We start from the raw sequence: 22,154 nt of genomic DNA on the forward strand, positions 1-22,154 counted from the left end.
TCTGAATCATACCAAATCCAAATTTCATAATTATTTCAATAATCTAGATGACCAGATCACCTAACCGCCAATCTTTTCTGAAAATGTTTGTTATTTAACGATAATCATTCGCTAAAATCTATCAAATGCAACTATCGCGTGTTGACTTCAAATATTATTGGATCCATATTAAGAAATTTGAAATTTTAGTGAAACTCAAATGTTTTCGCGTTAAAATTGAGGACATGATAGAACGGTCAAGAACATCAAATTATGTATATTTATTTTTGCCTTTCTATTATGAACAAATTCATAAAAATTGTTTTCTATCAAAATTGTATTGTAATTTCTCACTATTTTTTATAATTATATTTTGATTTTTTTTAAATATAAATTAAATGAATTATAAAAAATACTGTACAAATTATATCGATGTTGTGGGGACCCGGACGCTAATCATGTTCTTAATCATCATTGGGACTAATTAATCAATTAGTATAAACATGGTCTAAATTTTTTTTTTTAAAATACAAGCGGAAACGTAATGTAATTCAATTCAAATTACATATTAAACATAAATATACAAATCCTGTATTATCTACAAGAATTCAACTAGGTTCAACTATATCTCAGTGTTGAATCCTAAGTTGCTTCGAAGCCCGGACCTCCACGCTATCTAATCCAGCCTCTTTCTCTTCTTGACCCTGATCCTATCCCACCTGTTGCCATGCACACATACTGACAAGACAACAGCCGGATAACTCCGGTGAGAATTACATTCTCAGTATAAATCATGTATACATGCAATCATCAAAACAATATAAAAGCATATAACAGATATGTCTAACATGTATTCAAATCAGAATATAAATCCATATCAAGAATAAATCCTATTCGAAACATGTACCATCATCAGGAACATAAATCAATATGTACCATATTCAGGAATATAATCAACATGAATCAATATAACTGTCAATTAGACTCATGATGTCATATTTAAGACTAGACTCAATCCTAGTCTAGGGATCCCGATTTCCAGATGTGGTATTCCTATATCGACCAACAGTAATAGAAAAGACTCCAGTTCTATCCACGTCGATATAACCAAACATCCAGTGTCCTGACCTAACCGTCATGGACTGTGGTCCTCTCACCAATACACTATCTTGTGACATCGTGCAATGTGCCCGTGGCTATCCCGCCACTATCAGGTACTTCTGTCACAAGATTACTTATCTAATGCGTACTTATATAACTCCATAGAACAAGCATTTAATTAAATCAATAATCATCATCATAAAACATAATAATAAGTATGTGATTTAGGGAAACTCAAGTACATCCTACTTGAGTCGATGTCCCAATACCACATTGACTTATACTTTTATCTTCTCGGTCTGACGAAGACGAAGTCCTGAATTCAACTCTGTCCATTCTCAATCTGGTAATAACAATATCGAACAGACACAATATCAATATGTAACTCAATTCAGAACCTGTTCTGATCAATACTCAAGTCAACATACTATCTGATCAATGTCAATCGACATACAATACAACAATACAATCTCAGTCAATCGTAAATCTGATCAATATCAATCTACTGAGGTTTCGACGACATAACAATACAGTCTCGATAACCCCATAAATCCCAACATCTCAGAAATAATACCAGAACTCATAATCAATACCGGTATAACTCATAATTTCAATGATAATACAAATATGATATCGAATCTCAGTCAAGTCGATTCCAAAATTCATAACAGTTACATAACAAGTCCGTTTCTTAATCTGACTTCGATTCTATGATGTCTAACCTGTCAAGAACATCATATATGAATTCCATTCAATTCTGACAACATCATAATTTCAAAACATATCAAAACGTAGTAAAACTTACGTCCAGTTGTTGCCTACGTCGATAGGAACACAGTACTGAAGTCGGATTCAAAATCGGACGGGCGGATCGTTCACAAATCACAAATCTATACGCTAAAAGGCGTACGTATTTCTTAGAGAAAATCCTCGACTCTTCCTGCTAAATTCTGAAGAAGGAAACTTATATATATATCTCATGCATGTAAAGATACGTGTCCCATTCTCCATGATTTTTAGTCAGTGCTCGGACGGTCGCAAGTTACCGCTTGGGCGCGGAGCCTTCTGCCCGATACATATCTTTGTTAAACAGTGGCGCTCGGGCGGTTAAAGATTGCCGCTCGGGCGCCAGACTTTCTGCCCAAACTCCAATCTTGCGATGCATTGGCGCTCGGACGGTCACAAACTACCGCTCGGGCGCCGCATCCTCTGCCCAAAACATGCTCCTGTTGAACATTGACGCTCGGGCGGTTATTTTCTACCTCTCGGGCGCCAATAGTTCTGTGTAAAAATTGCACCCTTCATATGTTTTGGCCAATCTGATCTCGTAATAGCCCGTCTATAATTATATCAATTCATAATCAATAATCTCATATTAACAGATCAAAATCTCGGGCATTACAGATATATTAGTATATATATATATTATCCTCCCATTAGGCTTAAACCAAACAAATTAAATAAATCAAATGAATTATAAAAATATTGTACAAAATATATCGATGTATTAATATATATATATATATATATACAGTTTTGATATGCTGCACACCTACCGTGCACACATATGTGAGCACCGATGAGGTGTCAATCATCTATTGGATGTGATGAAATATAGAAAAATTTTGCATCCAATGGGTGATTGACACCTCATCGGTGTTCACATAGGTGTGCACGGTAGGTGTGCAGCATATCAAAACAAAAATTTTGCATCCAATGAGTGATTGACATCTCATCGATGCTCACATAGGTGTGCACGGTAGCTGTGCAGCATATCAAAACTGTATATAAGTATATATATATATATATTTATCCTCCCATTAGGCTTAAACCAAACAAATTTTAAAGAAAAGTGTAGTGTTTCCGCTGCTTTGACTCTCCATTATTATAAAAAAATGAGAGGCACGTCTCCCCACACAGAGTACACGCACTGACCCAGTTTCTTTATCCGTGACTTTGTGTGTGTTTACTGTGGTATGGGTGCCAGTGTTTGTGCAAACATGACTTTTTCTTTTTCACGTTTGCGGGTTCTTGGGGAATCGGATTTTGAAGTTTTGAAAGATCTTTTTTGATTTTTCTTTTATATATTCAATCCCATTTTGTTTTTTTGTGGTATTCCTGTCTCGTTCTTGCTTACTTTATTCCTGCGTGCTGCGCGGCACACATCTCAAATTATTCAAATTCTTGTGTTTTTTTGTGTAATGTGTTCATTTCCACATGCTGATGAGCTTGGTCTTGTTTAGGAGTTGACAGATCTGCTTTTCGTCTGGACATTTTCAATGTGAGGTAAAATAAATTTTATGAGTGTTTTTATTAGTTTCTTGAAGAGAATTTAAGTCAAGATCTGTGCATTTTTCGTTTCTTGGTTGGTTTTAACCTTCTTTGCAAGATCCAAGGTTTGTTTATGGTGAGTTGATGTTCACAATGCGGCGGGGTTAGTTGATAGTTTTAACGTTTGGAAGTTAGGTGCTGTTTGGGTTTTGTGCGTTTGAGATTCTTGCACTGTTTGTTGAATGCTATGTTACACCTAAGCTTCAAGTGAGTGTTTCAGTGACTGGAGACTTTTCAGATTTGTAACTTTCTGTTTTATTTTCTTGGTGAGAAGATGGAAGCTTCGAATTTTAAGTAATGGAGCATTATTTCAGAGCACATTTCGTTTTTTGAGTTTTATTTTTTGTTTGCCCCCCTTGGATAGTTTTTGGTAAGGTTCTATTTATCCTTTCTGGTTTCTTGTGCAGATATTGCGTGACAATGTTTCCCAGATCTTCTCTGTTGATTTTTTAGTATGCATGTGCCAATTCAATCTATTTGTCTTTGGTAGGTGGATTTGGATTACAATTTTCTGAGAGATTTCTTTAATTAGTGACTTGAAATTTGAAAGCGAATAAAATGGACAACTACGATATACTGGAGCAGATTGGCAAGGGATCTTTTGGTTCTGCTCTACTTGTCAGGCATAAACAAGAGAAAAAGAAGTAAGGGGACTTTCTAATTCCTGAGATTACATCATATATGATTAAGCAGACGATGATGTAATTTAGATCATATTATAGGTCTGTGATTGCAGTATATATGTATATTATTGATTGGTGGTTTTTATATTTTGTTATGGTCTTAAGGTATGTGTTGAAGAAAATTCGCCTTGCTCGACAGACTGATAGGACCCGCAGATCTGCCCACCAGGAGGTGACTTCTTAATTTCTTCACTCGATGTAAATAAGCAAGCGACTTGATTCCTTCAAGGATATTTGGAGGGTCATTAGCCGATAATTTGACTGAAGAACTTTTAATTTTTAATTATTGTTGGCTAAGTTGCATTGATGCACATTTTTGTTTGTTATCCAAAAACACTTTATATTGTTGGTATGGATGTGATTCAGTTTGCATGAGTAACATTTGAGGTAAAAGCTCCGAGCTCAAGGGTGTGTGATGAATCCTGTTTCCATGATAATAAGTGGTTGCCTATCAAGATTTTCTTTTGTGAAAAGGATCCAGGAAATGTGAACGGCCTGCCTTAAAAAAATATATACTAGGTTGTGTTATTCTAAGCTGACACCATGTTCTTCTCTCTGTAGATGGAGCTTATTTCTAAAGTGCGGCATCCGTATATTGTGGAATACAAGGATTCCTGGGTAGAAAGGGTATGTGTGAAGTATAGGAGTTGGGATCTAACTGACAATGGAACCACATGACTTCTTTATTCTGCTTACTTTTTAATTGGAAATTATTGGAATCTCATGCACATCAGATTTTGTTAACTTTTGAATGCTTTTATATTTTGCTTCACCTCATACTGACATGTAGTTTTCTGATTTTAGGGTTGTTTTGTTTGCATTGTAATTGGCTACTGTGAAGGAGGAGATATGTAAGTCGTCATCATTAAATAATGCTAATTCTTGCATTGGTCACAAATCATGTTCGGAACAGTATCATTCTCTCGTGGAGTAATACATAAGGGTACTGACTTGCTGAATTTTGTTTTATAAAATTATTGTAGGGCCGAGGCCATTAAAAAGGCAAATGGAGTTCATTTTTCTGAGGAGGTTGTTTTGATGATTCTGTTTTATGCTTTATAATAACATATTTATGTTTGATAGGTTTGTTAGAAAATTCTTTACTGATTCCGCTACTTTTGCCATCTGAATTGAATGAGGAACAGAAGCTTTGCAAGTGGTTGGTTCAACTGTTGATGGCGCTTGATTACTTGCATACCAACCATATACTTCACCGTGATGTCAAGGTTTATAAGATTCTAAACTGTCAGTTTCCCGTTATTAGGACATAATGCCACAAGTGTCTATGAATTACAATTTATAATGTAAAGTGGTAGTTATTCATGTCACGATACAGGCATGGAATTTTGAAACATCATCTTCTAATCTACATTTTTCTTATCAGTGTTCGAATATATTTTTAACGAAAGAGCAGGACATCCGCTTAGGTGAGTGAATGATATTAGCTGTGTCCATGAAATTCTAAATGTTCAATTACAAATAACTCATTTCAGATTTCTAATACTGTCTTTAAACGTTCTCCCATTCTGCTGTTGCTTTCAGGGGATTTCGGGCTTGCCAAAGTATTAACATCTGATGATCTTGCTTCCTCCGTAAGTTAATGGGATATTAAATGCTAATTCCTTTGGGTTTTATGTTTCTGCATATTTAAAATTAAATACCGTTTACTTCTTATGCGATCACAGGTGGTGGGTACACCGAGTTACATGTGCCCGGAGCTTCTTGCGGATATCCCTTATGGTTCCAAGTCGGACATTTGGTCCTTGGGTAAGCTTCTTTATGTTTTATTTCTGTTATCCAACTTAAATTTTGTACGCTATTTTTTGGCCACTTTTCTTGACATATTCTATTCAGGATGTTGTGTCTATGAAATGGCTGCTCGAGTACCAGCATTTAAAGCCTTTGTGAGTTTTTTTCCTACTTATTTGTCTAATTTTGTTAGACTTTTTTGTTTAGTCTTCACTTGTATCAATATATTTTGAGCACTGAACCATTATGAAGATTTTACTTTACATCTAGCTTTTTCATGAAATTCAGTAATGATGGGAGTTGAGTAATACACGTCTCGTATTGGTATTTGTTGTGTTTACTGCTTATTTAATTTTCTGATTGAAATTTTGCTTCATGAACAGGATATACAAGGTTTGATCAACAAGATAAATAAATGTATTGTGTCTCCACTCCCGACAATGTACTCTGGTCCATTGTAAGTAAGTCCATTGTGTGTAATTATTGAAGAACTCCATCAATTTAACTGAGTCGCATCTTTTTAATTGTTCTTCCAGTCGAGGACTTGTCAAGAGTATGCTAAGGAAAAATCCGGAGCTCAGACCAAGTGTAAGTTATTTTCTTTTTCTTTTCTCCTTCACCCAATTTAGCTACCGATAATCATTTTGTACGTTACATTTGAGTTATAAAATCTGCTGTTCCAACCTGAAAATGGTCTCTCTTGTTTGAACAGGCTGCAGATTTACTCCGGCATTCTCATCTTCGTCCCTATGTCCTAAATGTTCATTTGAAGGCTAGCAACCCCAGACGTCAAACTTTTCCGTTTCACACATCTGATGGAAATAATGTCAAGAAAACAAGATTCCAAGAACATGAAGCTGTTAAATCAGAAAAACGGCTTTCATTTGGCAACAATAGGGCCTTGAATCCTAGTATATCTGGAAATGAACTAAATTCTCCGTGTTCTTTTCTAAGAACACAAAATTCTTTGAGCCATTCAAATACTAAATTTTCGGAAGTATCGGTTGGAAATGTTGGCGAAGAAAAAGGGATTATGAAAACTGTGAGCACGAGGTTCTCCAATGCTACAAAAACATCTAGAGTGAATACAGCGAGAGCATCTGCCAATCCTAGAAGACAGACCAGTCCATTAAAGATATCAAATCCCGGTTCAACTCGCGAACTGGTAAGTTAATTAGGTTTTTCTGGATATAAATACTGGTATCATTCAATTTTCAAGTGTAGTTTGCTTGATATTGAAGTTGGTTAGAACCATAATGGCATTATTTCTTGAATATGCAGCTTCCAGTCTCGCATACTCCAGCTAGAAAATCATCCCAAATATCACGAAGAGCCTCTCTTCCCTTCCCTACAAGAATAGTCTCACCTGTTTCCCCTTATAAACAAAGTGTAGGTCTTCTCCATGCTGTAGAATCCCCCGACGTCTCTGTCAATGCTCCACGCCTTGATAAAATGGTTGACTTCCCTTTGGCTTCATCTGAAGATCCTCTTCTGCCCATTCACAGAACATCATCGCTATCTGCTCAATGCTCCTCTACCTCTCCATACAGCGCTGACCGTTCAATCATGAAAGACAAATGTACAGTTCAGATGCTCGACAGAGCCCTCATCCGGCCACACAGTGCTATACCAACTCTTGGTGTTCCACATAATGGAAGTGAATGCTCAGAAAATAATCCTACGAGCGGAGGAAGGTCTAGTGGCTCATCTTCCTATTTTCACCAACGTAGGTTCGATACCTCATCATACCAGCAACGGGCTGAGGCCTTGGAGGGGCTACTTGAGTTCAGCGCACAACTTTTGCAGCAAGAACGCATCGACGAGCTTCAAGTGCTGTTGAAACCATTCGGACCGGAGAAGGTTTCTCCTCGAGAAACGGCAATTTGGCTTACCAAGAGCTTCAAGGAGAAGAATGCAGCTTAACATTTCTATGTTTATTGAATCAACCCCATTGCTCTCTCAGATTTAACCGCTAACTTGTCCAAACTGTCCACTCCTATATTCCTCGTGTTAACTTTTGTTATCTGATATGTAATTTAATATTGGTTGTTGGTGAGATTTAGTGAGACAACTAGAGTTATTTTGAACGTGCTTGTTCATGGTAATGTAAAAATGAATGATCATCATTACTAAATGGTTGTTTCTCTGATGACATTACTAAATGGAGTTATTGTGTTCTTGGTGAATCTGAAATACCATAATGAGATTGTAGCCGCATTATTAAAGAACTTGTGGTTATTTTTTGTTTGCGAAAATTGAAATTACTGAGTCACGAACTATGAAATAATTTTCATGTTTGGTTAAATGTAAGTTCCTCGAGCGTGGCAAACTTACCTTATTGTCCAAGGAATGGGCATAAGATGCCAAGCAGTAGGAAAATTTTTTGAGCTCCAACTACGTAAATCATAAAGATTTAAGTCAGTCTGTTGTGATATGTATAATTTGTAATTGAAGTACGGGGATTTTTTGTCCTGTTCTTTGTGGAAATTATTAACATTGGGATCAACACTCCAATAACTCACCTCGTGGTAAGGAACTCGATGGACCATGTCAGTACAGGAAAAAGGAATTCATCTTAAGAAGAAAAGCTACAAACTTGAAAGATTTCTTTAATATAAGATGGATATATAAGTACACTCTTTAGTTATGTTTATGTAAAAACTTCAATGATCGTTACTTTTAGCAGGGACAATCGCCAAAGTAATCACACGACTCTCTGGTAAGTAGATTTCAAATATTTTAAAGTTTGAAGTTTTAACACACTCGATTCTCGGATTGGTAAAAGACTTTTAACATGAGAATTCTTGCTGAAAGAGATCGCTAATTGCGTTTTAACAAACAGGACAAAGCTGAAATCAGCCATCAAAATGCCAAGAAACTGAAAAGGAGAGGAAGGAATAAAAGGCTCTTCTTTTTACAGTCCATAAGTTAATGGTCCCTTCTCCAGAAAAAAAGATTCTGATTGCTCGCAAATGACAAAGCCTGCTACCCATTTTTTGGCTATGGATTCAGAATTTCAGATCCCATTGATTATAGCCCTTCTTCCGACAAGAGCATTTTTGCATAAGATTTTAGCACCACTCAACTTCAAATCTGAAGTGTCTTTTGCAAATCTTATTTCCAAGTTTTTTAAAAAATCAGAATTGCGATCCTTAAAAAATATGCATAAACTAAAACTTGGTTGTAGTTTTGAGTATTATTATTTTTGTCAGGCATGCTTTGGGTACAGAATATTTGGCAGATTTTTCAGAAATGGACCGAGGGATATTTGGACGTCCAAACAACGTTGTCGGGGAGTGATGTTACCATTAGCTAAGACATCAAAGGGGACAAGCCTGCAATAAGTATACCCCTCCTTTTGTCAGCATCTCCAATTTCTTGGATCGCTACATTTTTAGATCATTCTTGGAATACCATATATATACACACACACACACACAATATTTATGTAGATGTTAATTTATTTTCACTCAAAGGAAAATTTTTTATTTGTTGGAAAGATTTTCAGATGTGGATGCATGAAAACTACATATTGGTGGCTAATGGCAAGGGATGTGTTAATTAAATTAAATTCATCTCCAACGCTGCACCATTTTAGCACATGTTTTCTCCAATGAAGGCGCTATCATTTCCACTAAATAATCATCTCCCGTGCAAGTGCGCCAAATTTGGTGTAAAATAAAAATAATATTCATTAGTATTTTTTGTGGCGTGAGATTTAAAGTAAATGAATTAAAAATGTACGATGATTTTGGTGCAAAAATTGTACCATTTTAGTGTAAAACTTGCTCTAAAATAGATTTTTGGATTAAATATGATCTAAGATAATACGATTAACGATCAAATCAGGAACAATATTTGCATTGGCGGCACTAGGATTTCTAGTCCTCTGCTTTACCATCACGTTCCACTGGAAGTAATTCTCTATGTATCTCAACATCATTGTATCATAGGAGTCTCTTATATATTAATAAAATTGACATCATATATCCATGATCAATTGACTAAAATTTACTACATCATAGGGGATAAACACTTCACATAAATGGATAGAAAACTCTGAATTTTTACGTCAAACAAAAACTTCTTAAATATATCAATGTTTGTTGAGAGAGGGGGTAAAATAAATATACACTTTTTTTTTAAAATGTGACCGGATTGGAAGCTCTTTCGTGTAGTGTGGGACAAATTATCAAAGATAATATTCAAAGATAGAGGTTACGACATATTCTACCGATCCAAGATACATATATACATCACCATAATTGATACCCCTGTAAGGGTCCGGGATAATGGTGACTCATTTCCGGGTTAATGATGACCCGGGCTACCGAAGACAGCTGCCCGGGCACTTTTTCTCCATCCGGTTTCTCATACAGGTACCCAGGTACCAAGGTAACCAACTACCCAGGCCACCTCCAGAATTGCACCACACTCGAGTGTGATCGATACAGGCAACCTAATCCGTCAGAACCACTTGGGCTTGGAGTGTCCTAGAAGTCATCAGAAGCTACAAGTATGGGCAGCCGACTTGCCATACTTAGTAGGTGGCACAAGAATCGAGGTACCTACCCCATTTTCTACTATAAATAGCAGGTATTAATGTCATTTAAACATTCGGAAATCTTTGAACTAAAAGCACTTACATATTTCCCTTCAAATATTGCTTGTGTTCATAAAAAAGCCTGCTGACTTAAGCATCGGAGTGGTCACGCCGGACATCCCTCCGGCGCCCATTCACGAGTTACTTTCTTGTTTACAGGTGTTGATCCAAGCCATTATCTTCACTCAAATTCCCAAACATTATAAATTATTGATTTGGTCCGTTGAAGCCCCGTACCCGGCTCACCTATTTTAACGAGATCACATCATTGGCGCCATCTGTGGGAAAACACTGAGTTCGAGACGTTGATATGGCTCGTACGAGAAGAACCAACCAGGGTAATTCTCACGCCCAGGGTGATGGGGGGCAAACTTCAAGACAAGCTGATGTTAATAACATTGGAACAAACCTCATTACCCTGACCCATGAAGAGTTAAAGAAAATGATGGCCGATGCCGTTGTGCTAGCTATGGCCAGGAAGGAGGTCTCTCACCCTGTCACACCACCCGGTGATAAACAGGGACGTGATCAGGGACTTGAGCAGGAGCAGGAGCAGGGGCAGGGAAGGAGGGATAACGAGATGGTAGGAGAAGACGAGGGATCCAGTGCTGGGTCCAAATCTCCTACCGTGGCAGAGGAATTGATGGAATTAAGGCAGAAGATGAAGGTCTTGGAAGGACAGTTGGAAAGACGGAGCGTTGCCCGGGCAGTCCCGAGAGGATGCTCGTTTTCTGATATCATCGTCCGGGAGCCTCTTCCTGGAAATTTCAAATCTGCGAAGGTGAAAGACTATGATGGCAATGCAGACCCGGAGGAACACCTGGCCAGGTTTGAAAATATGGCCATGTTGCACTGTTACACTGATAGAATCAAGTGCAAGGTGTTCCTAACAACACTGGTGGATTCAGCTCAGAGGTGGTTCAAAGGCTTGACTTCCCAAAGTATCAGTTCCTTTGGAGACTTCCAGAAGGTGTTTTTACACCATTTTAGCAGCAGTAAAAAGTAGAAAAAGACTGCTTTTAGCCTTTTTGAAGTTAAGTAGAACCCAGAAGAGAGTTTAAGGGCCTATATCAGAAGATTCAACAGAGTGGCCCTAGACGTTCCTACTTGTGCCACTGAAACGAAGACTACTGCATTCACCCAGGGTTTGAGAGAGGGTGAGTTCTTCAAGTCACTTACTAAGAAGGTGCCGGGAGATTTCGAGGATCTATTGTCGCGAGCAGAAAAATATATCAATATGGAGGAGGCCCAGAAACAAAAGAAGGACTCTGTGAGAAAAGAAAAAGGAGACCGGATGTCTAAGCCCGAGGAGAGGGGACAGAAAAGAGGCAATACAGGGCACTTTTCTCATCACGTGCCTCTGAAAATTGCTCGGGAGAGGGAAGTGCAGGAGTGCAGCAGAGATTTGGCCCCGGATCATCAGTTATCCCGGCCAGAAAAAAGTGGATTTTGCTCTTTTCACAAAGTATGCCACCATAACACTGAAAACTGCAAGGCACTAAAGGGGAATTATGCCTCATCCTCCATCCCGGGACCCAGTAACAATAGCCAGAGGCCGAGAGTGCCACCTTGGACATCTCGGCCACCAGGATCCAGCGCCCGAGGAGGAAGTGTGAGGAATATCCCGAGGATTGAGCCCAATAGAAGAAGGGAGCCTGAGCCCGAGAGAAAAAAGAATTCGCTCGCTGCCACAGGAGTGATCAAAATGATATTAGGAGGCTCTACTGATGGAGATTCTAACCGGACGAGGAAGGGGAGAAGCAGGAGGGAATGTTTGGAGGTAGAAGGAGCAAGAAGGAATGAGGCGATCATTAGTTTTGGCCCGGAAGATTTGAGAGGGGTGAGTCTGCCCCACAACGACGCCCTGGTGATCCAAGCCCGAGTGGCGAATTATGATATTCTACGGGTCTTTGTGGACTCAGGCAGCTCTGTAAATGTAATTTTTAAAGATGCCTTTGTACAGATGGATTTGCAGGGCTACCACCTAGAGGCTGTGGAGACTGCCCTCTTTGGTTTTGCTGACCATATGGTTTACTCGGAAGGGGAGATCATGTTGCCATTAACCTTGGGTTTTCAGGATCTTAAGAGGACGGTGATGACTTCATTCACCGTAGTGGATTCCCCGTCATCATATAATATCATTTTGGGGAGATCGGCTATGAACGAATTGAGAGCCGTAGCGTCCACATACCACCAAAAGATAAAATTTCCAGTAGGAGCTCGGGTGGGAGAAGTCCGAGGAGATCAACCATCCTCTCGGAAATGCTATGTGGAGGCAGTTCGGGCGGATCAGAGTAGAACAAGGAAGGAAGGGAAGAAAGCAAGGGTGGACGGGGAAAGAACGATGGGGAGAGGAGAGGTGCATTTTGTGGCAGAAGAAGAACAAGAAGTAGTAGAAATCGGACCAGGCCAGCAAATCCGGGTGGCCCGAGATCTCAGTATATCCACTCGGGTCAGTCTGATTCATTGTTTAAAAACTAATATTCATGTGTTTGCTTGGTCCCAACAGGAGTTGACAGGGATTTCTCCCTTGATAGCAGAACATCAATTGAACATCCTCCCGGGATCTTACCCAGTAAAACAAAAAAAGAGGCACTTTGGCCCTGAAAAGGACAAAGTAATTGATGCGCAAATTAAGGAGCTTCTGAAAGCTGGCCACATTAGGGAAATTCAATTCCCCACATGGCTTTCGAATGTGGTCTTGGTACCCAAATCTACCGGGAGGTGGCGCATGTGTGTAGACTTTCGCGATCTCAACAAGGCGTGCCCCAAAGATCATTATCCTCTGCCCAGGATTGATCAGCTGGTGGATTCCACCTCGGGCTATGAATTGCTAAGTTTCATGGACGCATACCAGGGGTACCATCAAATCCCTCTGGCTAAAAAGGATCAAGACAAAGCCAGCTTCATCACCTCGGGAGGTACATTTTGTTATATTGTAATGCCTTTCGGGTTGAAGAATGCAGGGGCTACTTACCAGCGTCTGATGGATAAAGTCTTTGGGAAGCAGCTGGGACGGAATGTGGAAGTCTATGTGGATGATATTCTATCCAAATCCCGAGAGGGTGCCAGCTTTATTAGTGATCTAGAAGAAACTTTTGCGACTCTTATGCATTATGGAATCAAGCTTAATCCTGCCAAGTGTATTTTTGGCGTGAAGAGTGGCAAATTCTTGGGATTCATTGTGACAGACCGAGGGATCGAGGTGAATCAAGAGAAAGTCAAATCTGTGCTAAGCATGCCATCTCCCCGATCTGTCAAGGAGGTACAAAAGCTAACTGGGAGAATTGCTTCCCTTTCCAGATTTATTTCCCGATCAGCACACCGGAGTTATCCTTTTTTTCAAATCTTAAGGAAGGCCCAGCAATTCGGATGGGATGAGAAATGTGAACAGGCCTTCCAGGACTTGAAAATTCATCTTGCCGGGCTCCCGGTGTTGGTGAAACCAGAACCTGGAGAAAAATTATATGTCTACCTGTCCGCTACAGAGTATGCTGTCAACTCTGTTCTAATAAAAGAGGAAGAAACTGATCAAAAACCCGTCTATTATGTCAGCCATGCTCTGAGGGGGCCCGAGCTCCGGTATAGCGAAGTGGAGAAAATTGCTTTGGCCTTAGTCATGACCGCCCGGAATCTAAGACCTTACTTTCTGTCACATCAGGTTATTGTTCTTACCAATAGTCCTCTGGGTAGGATCATGACTCATTCTGAAGTATCCGGGCGAATGATAAAATGGACAGTAGAGTTGGGTGAATATGACATCGAGTACAAGGCCCGAGTGGCCATTAAAGCGCAGGCTTTGTCAGATTTCTTATCTGAAATGATCCAGCCCAGTGAGGAGGAGGTATGGAAAGTATCAGTGGATGGGGCATCTAGCCTGGTGGGGTGCGGAGTAAGGGTGTTATTAGTGTCTCCCTTGGGAGAAAAGGTCAATTAGCATTAAGAATTGATTCCCGGATAACCAATAATGAAGCTGAGTATGAGGCTGTTCTTGCAGGTATTCGAGCTGCCCGGGAAGTTGGAGCTTCTCGGATTATTCTATATTCTGATTCACAGCTCATCACTCAACAAATAAAGGGCATTTATGAGGCTAAGGATGACAAGATGCTTAAATATTTACGGCTCATTCGAGCCCAAGCAGAAAGCTTCATGGATTGGAGTATTGAACAAGTACCCCGAGAAGAAAACAGTGAGGCAGACGCTTTGGCTAAAATGGCTGCTTCTTTATCAGAAGTTAATACCCGGGAGGTGTTGCATATTACTCGGCTGGTTCTCTCTACGGAGGAAGAAGCATCACCCATGCCTGAAGATTCATGGATGACACCACTGATCGCGTATATTACGAACCATGAGCTCCCCGAGGATAAAGCCCGAGCTCAGAAGATCAAAAGACAAGCCCCCAGATTTGTTCTCTTAAATAAAATTTTGTACAGAAGATCATTCCAAGGACCGCTTTTGAAGTGTTTAAATGAAAAAGAGGTGGATTATGTTCTCCGAGAAATTCATGAGGGGTGTTGTGCCGAGCACCTCGGAGGAATGTCTTTAACTCGAAAAACAATGCTTGCTGGATTCTGGTGGCCCACCTTAAAACAAGATTTTGCTCGTTTGGTCCAGATTTGTGAGGGCTGTCAGCATCATTCGAATTTCAGCTACAGCCCGGCCACTCTCATGAAGCCTATTTGGGCATCCTGCCCTTTTGATCAATGGGGCATGGATATTGTGGGTCCTTTTCCGGTTGCCCAGGCTCAGAAAAATTTTTTACTAGTAGCTGTTGACTACTTTTCTAAGTGGGTTGAAGCTGAGCCTTTAGCAAAGATCACCGAGCAGGAAGTATTGAAATTTTTATGGAAGAACATTGTGTGCCGGTTCGGAGTGCCCAGGAGAATAATCTCGGACAATGGAAGACAATTTCAAGGCAAAGGAATTAAGTCATGGTGCCAGGAAATGAAAATCACTCAATCTTTTACCTCTGTTGCATATCATCAAGCCAATGGTCAAACAGAAGTTGTCAACAGAGTCATTGTGCAAGCATTAAAGGCAAGACTTCAGGGTAAAGGAAAGGATTGGGTGGAGGAGTTACCTAGTGTCATATGGGCTTACAGAACTACTCCCCGGGCACCTACTCAAGAAACTCCCTTCAGTTTGGTATATGGTTCTGAAGCAGTTCTTCCAGTAGAGATCGGGCAGACCTCTTCCCGGGTAGAATCTTACTCGGAGGACAACGACCAGAGCAGGGCCATGGAGTTGGACTTAATAGAAGAAAAAAGGAACATGGCATTTATTCGAATGGAGGCATACAGAAATCGGGTGATGAAATCATATAACAAGAAGGTCCGTATTCGAGACTTCCAAGTTGGGGATTTAGTCATGAAAAAAGTCAACCCTGCTGGGGAAGTTGGGAAGCTGGAAGCCCGATGGGAAGGACCTTACAAAATCACTCGGAGAGTCAACTCGGGATCCTTTTATTTAGAAGATGCGCAGGGACGTCCCCTCAAAAGGCCTTGGAATGTGTTTAACTTAAAGAAGTACTATGCATAATAGATGTAATTGTTTGACGGAAGAAATCAATAAAAAATACATATTTTCTCAGAGTATTGTGTTTGTTATTATATCTTGGGAGCTGCTATGACCTTGGTTCTTAAAAAGCCCAGGGCACTACACCCTAGCTCGGGGCACCACACCTCGACCATTCCCAAGTCCCGAGACATGATCCCCGGCCCAAGGCTCCGTACCTTGGTTCTTTAAAAGCCCAGGGCACTACACCCTGGCTAGGGGCACCACACTTCGACCATTCCAAAGTCCCGGGACATGATCCCCGGCCCAAGGCTCCGTACCTTGTTTCTTAAAAAGCCCAGGGCACTACACCCTGGCTCGGGGCACCACACCTCGACCATTCCCAAGTCCCGGGACATGATCCCCGGCCCAAGGCTCCGTACCTTGGTTCTTAAAAAGCCCAGGGCACTACACCCTGGCTCGGGGCACCACACCTCGACCATTCCCAAGTCCCGGGACATGATCCCCGGCCCAAGGCTCCGTACCTTGGTTCTTAAAAAGCCCAGGGCACTACACCCTGGCTCGAGGCGCCACACCTCGACCATTCCCAAGTCCCGGGACATGATCCCCGGCCCAAGGCTCCGTACCTTGGTTCTTAAAAAGCCCAGGGCACTACACCCTGGCTCGGGGCACCACACCTCGACCATTCCCAAGTCCCAGGACATGATCCCCGGCTCAAGGCTCCGTACCTTGGTTCTTAAAAAGCCCAGGGCACTACACCCTGGCTCGGGGCACCACACCTCGACCATTCCCAAGTCCCGGGACATGATCCCCGGCCCAAGGCTCCGTACCTTGGTTCTTAAAAAGCCCAGGGCACTACACCCTGGCTCGGGGCACCACACCTCGACCGTTCCCAAGTCCCGGGACATGATCCCCGGCCCAAGGCTCCGTACCTTGGTTCTTAAAAAGCCCAGGGCACTACACCCTGATTTGTGGAATCCAAGAAATACTCCTTCTGAGTTCAGGTTTAAATCTCTACCTCTGGAGTATTAATTAAGCTACTTATTTAACGTATGGACCGGGACCCCGGGTATTCGATTGAAATTACCAATTTCTCCTACTAAGAAATACTCATAAGTTATTGCATTACCCGGGTTGCGGAAAAATTGTCAAAAATCATATTGAAAAAAGCACAGCGACGGAAAGAAATCAACATTTCCTTACAAAGTTCAAAGGCAAGAAATACAAAGGAAAAAATACAGAGTAAATTACAGGCCTATTCTAAAGTCTGCTGCCCTGATGGTTCTCCGGATTCCCCGGGAGTCTTCTCAGCCTCTTTCTCGATAGCATCATCTTTAGGAAGGGAAGCAATGGCCTTATCAATATCAGGAAAGCCCTCCTTATCTGTCGGAATCAGGCCTATCTCCTCAAATTGCTCCTGGCATTTCTCAAAGCCAATCGAAAAGTATTTATAGGCCCTATCTTCAACAGCTGCTTGGAATTCCGCCGATTGAAGGAAAATAGTCCTCCATCCTTCATGGGTCAGCTGAAGAAGTCTGAGCTTATCTTCAGCAACTTCGGCTCGATGTTGCTGGGCACTGGCTTCATCCTCGAGATAGCTAATCCGAGATGCCAGGAACGCAATTTGCCTCTGAGAAGCATCCTCCCGGGCTATGCTCTCATCACGAGAAAGTTGAGCCGCGGCCAGCTCTTGACTAGCTACTTCCAAGGAAGCTTGGAGACTGGCAGTTGTCTCCTCGTGAAGCTTCTGGGCCCGGGCCATCTCTCCTTGGAGATGGTCATGAATATCCTGAGCCGCCCGGGCTTGCTTACCCTTCTTGGTTGCCACCGCTGCCACCTCTTCAAAGGCCGAAACTAGCATCTGGGCAGCCTGGACAAGAAGGAATCTTAAAAAAGAAAAAGGGGGGAGGGAGAGAGAGGGAAAAGAAATAAAAGAACAAAACTTATAGACAGAAGACGGTTGGACCCCTCCAAAAACCTTACACTAGAAGGAGTGCTTTTCAGGATAGCTATCTCAGCAGGGCTGAGCACCTTCTTGAAACGCTTAACACCAACAGCGGAAGCTCCCTCGAAGAAGATGTTAGCCAAAGAAAGCTGGTCGGTTGGAGGGAGCTCTTGGCGAGGTTCTTCATTGGACTGGGGGGGGAGAGGAGGAGGTGGAGCAGATCGGAAGGCGCCTTGGTCACCCTCGGAAGGGTCTTCTAGAATAACCAGCTCGGGTTCTGCAGTAGCTTTTCGTTTTCTCTGAGTGAGGGGAATGAGATCTTCAGATTCCTCCGAGTTCTCAATCATCGCCCGGGAAGCGCCATCTTGGGGAGGTTTTTCCCGGGACACCTCAACTCTCAAGGCTGCCGCTTCTGCATCCCATTTTTTCTTTTCTTCCGCAGCTGCCCGGCGAGCCGCCATTTCCTTCTCTCGGGCTGCCTTCTCAGCTGCACGCCTTTTAGCAAATGCTGCTTGCATCTCAAAGTTATCTGCATAGAGGAGTGACAGGGTTATGATACATTAAATAAACAGGATAAAGGAATAAGAAAGCACAGAAGATAAAGTATATACCGAGTTGAGAACCCGAGCCAGCCACCTCATCAATTACCCGGTCTATGGGGTCCTCAGCCCGAGCACTCAACCCGTAGGCCACTAAGTTCTCTCCTGAGATAAGAATGGAAGAGGAGTACTTGTGTCCCTCCACGAGGGTTTGACTCAGGAGGAAAGGCTCCTCAAATTTGTAGGATGGAGGAAGGGAAGGTTGTTGGGGAAGGGAAGGGAGAAACCGGGTTAGACAGGGTAAAGGACCCGGGAGTTGGATGTAAAAAAATCTTCCTTTCCATCCTTTTTGAGAGGAAGGGATGTCATCGAGGAATCGGGCGTTTAACCGGGATTTAAGGGAAAATGCATTATCTCCGAAATGACACGAAAAATAATAGTGAAGGATGAGATGGGTGATGAGAAGATTATTCATTTTAAAAAGGACGTAGGCCGAGGCCATAATCCTGAAAGAATTGGGATGAAATTGATTGACAGGTACACCAAAAAATTTGGCAACATCAATATAAAAGGGATGAACGGGAAACCGAAGACCATTCCTAACCTGGTCCCGAAAGAAAGTTGTGTACCTAGGAGGAGGGTTATCGGCCCTATTAGAGGGCCCAGGTATCAAGATAGAAATGGAAGAAGGAATATTGCCCAGCGCTCGGAGTTCCTCATCTGCCCCCAAGCGTAAGGCGCTTCGCATAGAGGAGAACCAGGGAGTTCTCGGGATCTCGACCGCCCGAGGACTCGAGACCTTGGCTTTACCCTTACCCTTGTTCTTCGCAAGAGCTCGGGCCCGGGAGTGGCCAGAAGATAAAGGTTTAGAAAAGAGAGGTTTAGTTGGAAGTGCCACTTGTTTTTAGAAGGTTGGGTAATGGAGCGACATGGGGGAGAGGGAGGAGAATTGGAACGAAGTGCGGAAGACTCAGCGCTAGGAGAGCCTCGCGCATTCGCTCCTGAGGTGGAAGAAGTGGAGTGAGACATTTTAAAAGAAGAAAACTTACGACGATATATACGGTGGAAGGTTGCCGGAAATGATTTCGCACAAGTAGAGTCTCGAGAAGAGAATTCGCAAGAGCTTCGCTGCAATTTGGAATTTGAGAGTACTTTTTGGAAAACCTGTTAGTTAGTATATATAGGCGGTGGGGGAAGATCTCAGCCGTTTATTTAAAAAGCATGCGTGGACGACCACGATTTGCCTAGAAAATTGTACCAGGCATACGAGGGGACACACGCAATAATTAAAAAATGTCAGACTTATCGGCTCATCGAATTACGAAACGTTCCTGATCGTTGATAGAAAGAGCACGCGTTATCATGGCACCCCGTGGGTTACCCAAGATCTCATCTTAAGCCCGGGAGGTCTGAGGCCCCGGCATCTTATCTTAATCCCGGGAAAAGTAAGGCCCCGATACTTCATTTTGAGCCTGGGGAATTTTAGGGCCCGTTTTTTTCAGTTGATCACTTATCAGTTCTAGATATTTATTCTGATTCATTTTATGGTACATATATCATGCGGTGTCAATGAAATACAGACAATAAGAGTAACTAGATAAGCATTTTTTTTATTATTATTATTATTCCGGGAATTCTTTACCCGTTACATTAAAAAATTCCTCTTCTACAGAGGCTATCCACTTAATCACAAAACTCTTTACAGAGCTACCAGTGAACACCTTCATAAAGCTAGCAGAGTCGGCAATCTTCTGCAGCGTCCTCCTCTCTTTATGAAGCAATAGCTGGAGGATAAAGTCGTCCTCAAAGAGGTCCTCCGTATCAGAAATCTGCAAGCGTTCCCGATACTTTGCAAGCTTGGCCACCAGTTCAGGAGTGATAGCCTCCTCCCACTCGTGAAGAAGCTGAAGTCCTTGCAGCTCCTCCCAGTAATGGAGGATCTTTTGGAAGACTTCATCTTCCAATTCAGATTTTCTTTTGTCAAAAGCCGCTTGCATGAACTCTGCTGCCATGTAGGGAGCTTTCGAACCACTGGAACCCGCCATTGCACTTCTTGAGGACTGAATTGATGGAATGTTGGAGAATAGGTAAGCAGGTTACTGTATATATATATAGGAAGGAATCAGTCTCCATCGTTGATCCGAATCCAATCGGACGATCAGAGGGAATCTAGGAAATTGAGCAGGCAGATGAAAAGACGTGTACGGGTATCGAGGAAACAGGCTCATTATTACCTCGGAATACGAACAATTTTCGACGGTGTCACTGTTAACGCATGCAACATAATGACATTCATTGGATTTCCCGAGAATACTAAACGATGAATGTTCAAAACCTGAGAGATATGGAAGCCTGACACCACATCACTTCTGCAGGATATTTAGAGACCCAAGGCTCTTATTCACTCTGGGATATGTTTTGGAGTAAACATGCGTGACTGATCGGGACAGCGAGTCAAGCTCTAGCCCGACTATTTTTAGGATGTGTGGTGATACCCCTGTAAGGGTCCGGGATAATGGTGACCCATTTCCGGGTTAATGATAACCCGAGCTACCGAAGACAGCTGCCCGGGCACTTCTTCTCCACCAGTTTCTCATACAGGTACCCAGGTACCCAGGTAACCAACTACCCAGGCCACCTCGAGAATTGCACCACACTCGAGTGTGATCGATACAGGCAGCCTAATCCGTCAGAACCACTTGGGCTTGGAGTGTCCTAGAAGTCATCAGAAGCTACAAGTATGGGCAGCCGACTTGCCATACTTAGTAGGTGGCACAAGAATCGAGGTACCTACCCCATTTTCTACTATAAATAGCATGTATTAATGTCATTTAAACATTCGGAAATCTTTGAACTAAAAGCACTTACATATTTCCCTTCAAATATTGCTTGTGTTCATAAAAAAGCCTGCTGACTTAAGCATCGGAGTGGCCACGCCGGACATCCCTCCGGCGCCCATTCACGAGTTACTTTCTTGTTTACAGGTGTTGATCCAAGCCATTATCTTCACTCAAATTCCCAAACATTATAAATTATTGATTTGGTCCGTTGAAGCCACGTACCCGGCTCACCTATTTTAACGAGATCACATCACCTATCTATATATATATATATATATATATATATATATATATATATATATATACACACCCACGCGAAAATAAACACCATTCGGTGCCAGCTCATTTTTATTTTAAAAATAATTTAAAACAAAAATCTGAATGTAACTTCCAACCTTTCTTCTCCGCCGCCACCACCGTCGCCACCGCTACCTCCTACGGCCTTGAGAATCTACGTTGTCGACAAAGTTAATTGGATGATTTGGTCAACAAAATTAAATGAGGTGAGAACAAACATTTTGAACACGTTTGTTAGGCAGCAGTTGTCAAAGTTGACGAGGATAATTCAGACAGAAAAAAAGCGTTTTCACACGGACAAAAAGCTCTATAAATAGAGCTCCCTTCCCTCATTCTGAAATCATTTTTTTTTCGAGTTTTCTATCATCTTATAGCATTTGAGTGCTTAGTTCTATAACATTTGTAAGGTGTTCTATTATCATTTATTAAGAGAGTGTGTGTTCTCTATGGAAACACAATGAGTGAGTTTTACACCATAAAATATTATAGTAAAATTCTTTTCATATTGTCCGTAGTTTTTACAATAATAGTTTTTAGGAGTTTTCCACGTAAATCTCGGTATCCAGTTTTATA

General features: G+C 41.7%; 1 protein-coding gene across 4 annotated transcripts; it reads left to right on the top strand.

Moving 5' to 3' along the window:
* The first annotated feature begins 2,952 nt into the window (after positions 1-2,952).
* On the top strand, positions 2,953-8,037 carry LOC142531047 (serine/threonine-protein kinase Nek2-like). 4 transcript variants are annotated; one of them, XM_075637047.1, is made up of 15 exons: positions 2,953-3,366; positions 3,686-3,781; positions 3,902-4,055; positions 4,200-4,266; positions 4,656-4,721; positions 4,899-4,945; positions 5,078-5,123; positions 5,240-5,320; positions 5,479-5,521; positions 5,637-5,686; positions 5,780-5,998; positions 6,227-6,300; positions 6,380-6,431; positions 6,556-7,008; positions 7,125-8,037. In XM_075637047.1, the coding sequence occupies exons 3-15, from the start codon at positions 3,970-3,972 to the stop codon at positions 7,764-7,766; spliced, it is 1,926 nt and encodes a 641-aa protein (XP_075493162.1). In that variant the 5' UTR covers positions 2,953-3,366; positions 3,686-3,781; positions 3,902-3,969; the 3' UTR covers positions 7,767-8,037. The 4 variants fall into 4 exon arrangements, with proteins under 4 accessions (XP_075493162.1, XP_075493161.1, XP_075493165.1 ...); XM_075637050.1 differs by lacking the exon at positions 3,686-3,781 and having other exon boundaries at positions 2,955-3,366; positions 5,780-5,861; positions 5,949-5,998; positions 7,125-8,035; XM_075637046.1 differs by lacking the exon at positions 3,686-3,781.
* The last annotated feature ends 14,117 nt before the right edge of the window (positions 8,038-22,154 follow it).

Source organism: Primulina tabacum, chromosome 17, assembly GCF_025594145.1.
Source record: "Primulina tabacum isolate GXHZ01 chromosome 17, ASM2559414v2, whole genome shotgun sequence".
NCBI lineage: Eukaryota > Viridiplantae > Streptophyta > Magnoliopsida > Lamiales > Gesneriaceae > Primulina > Primulina tabacum.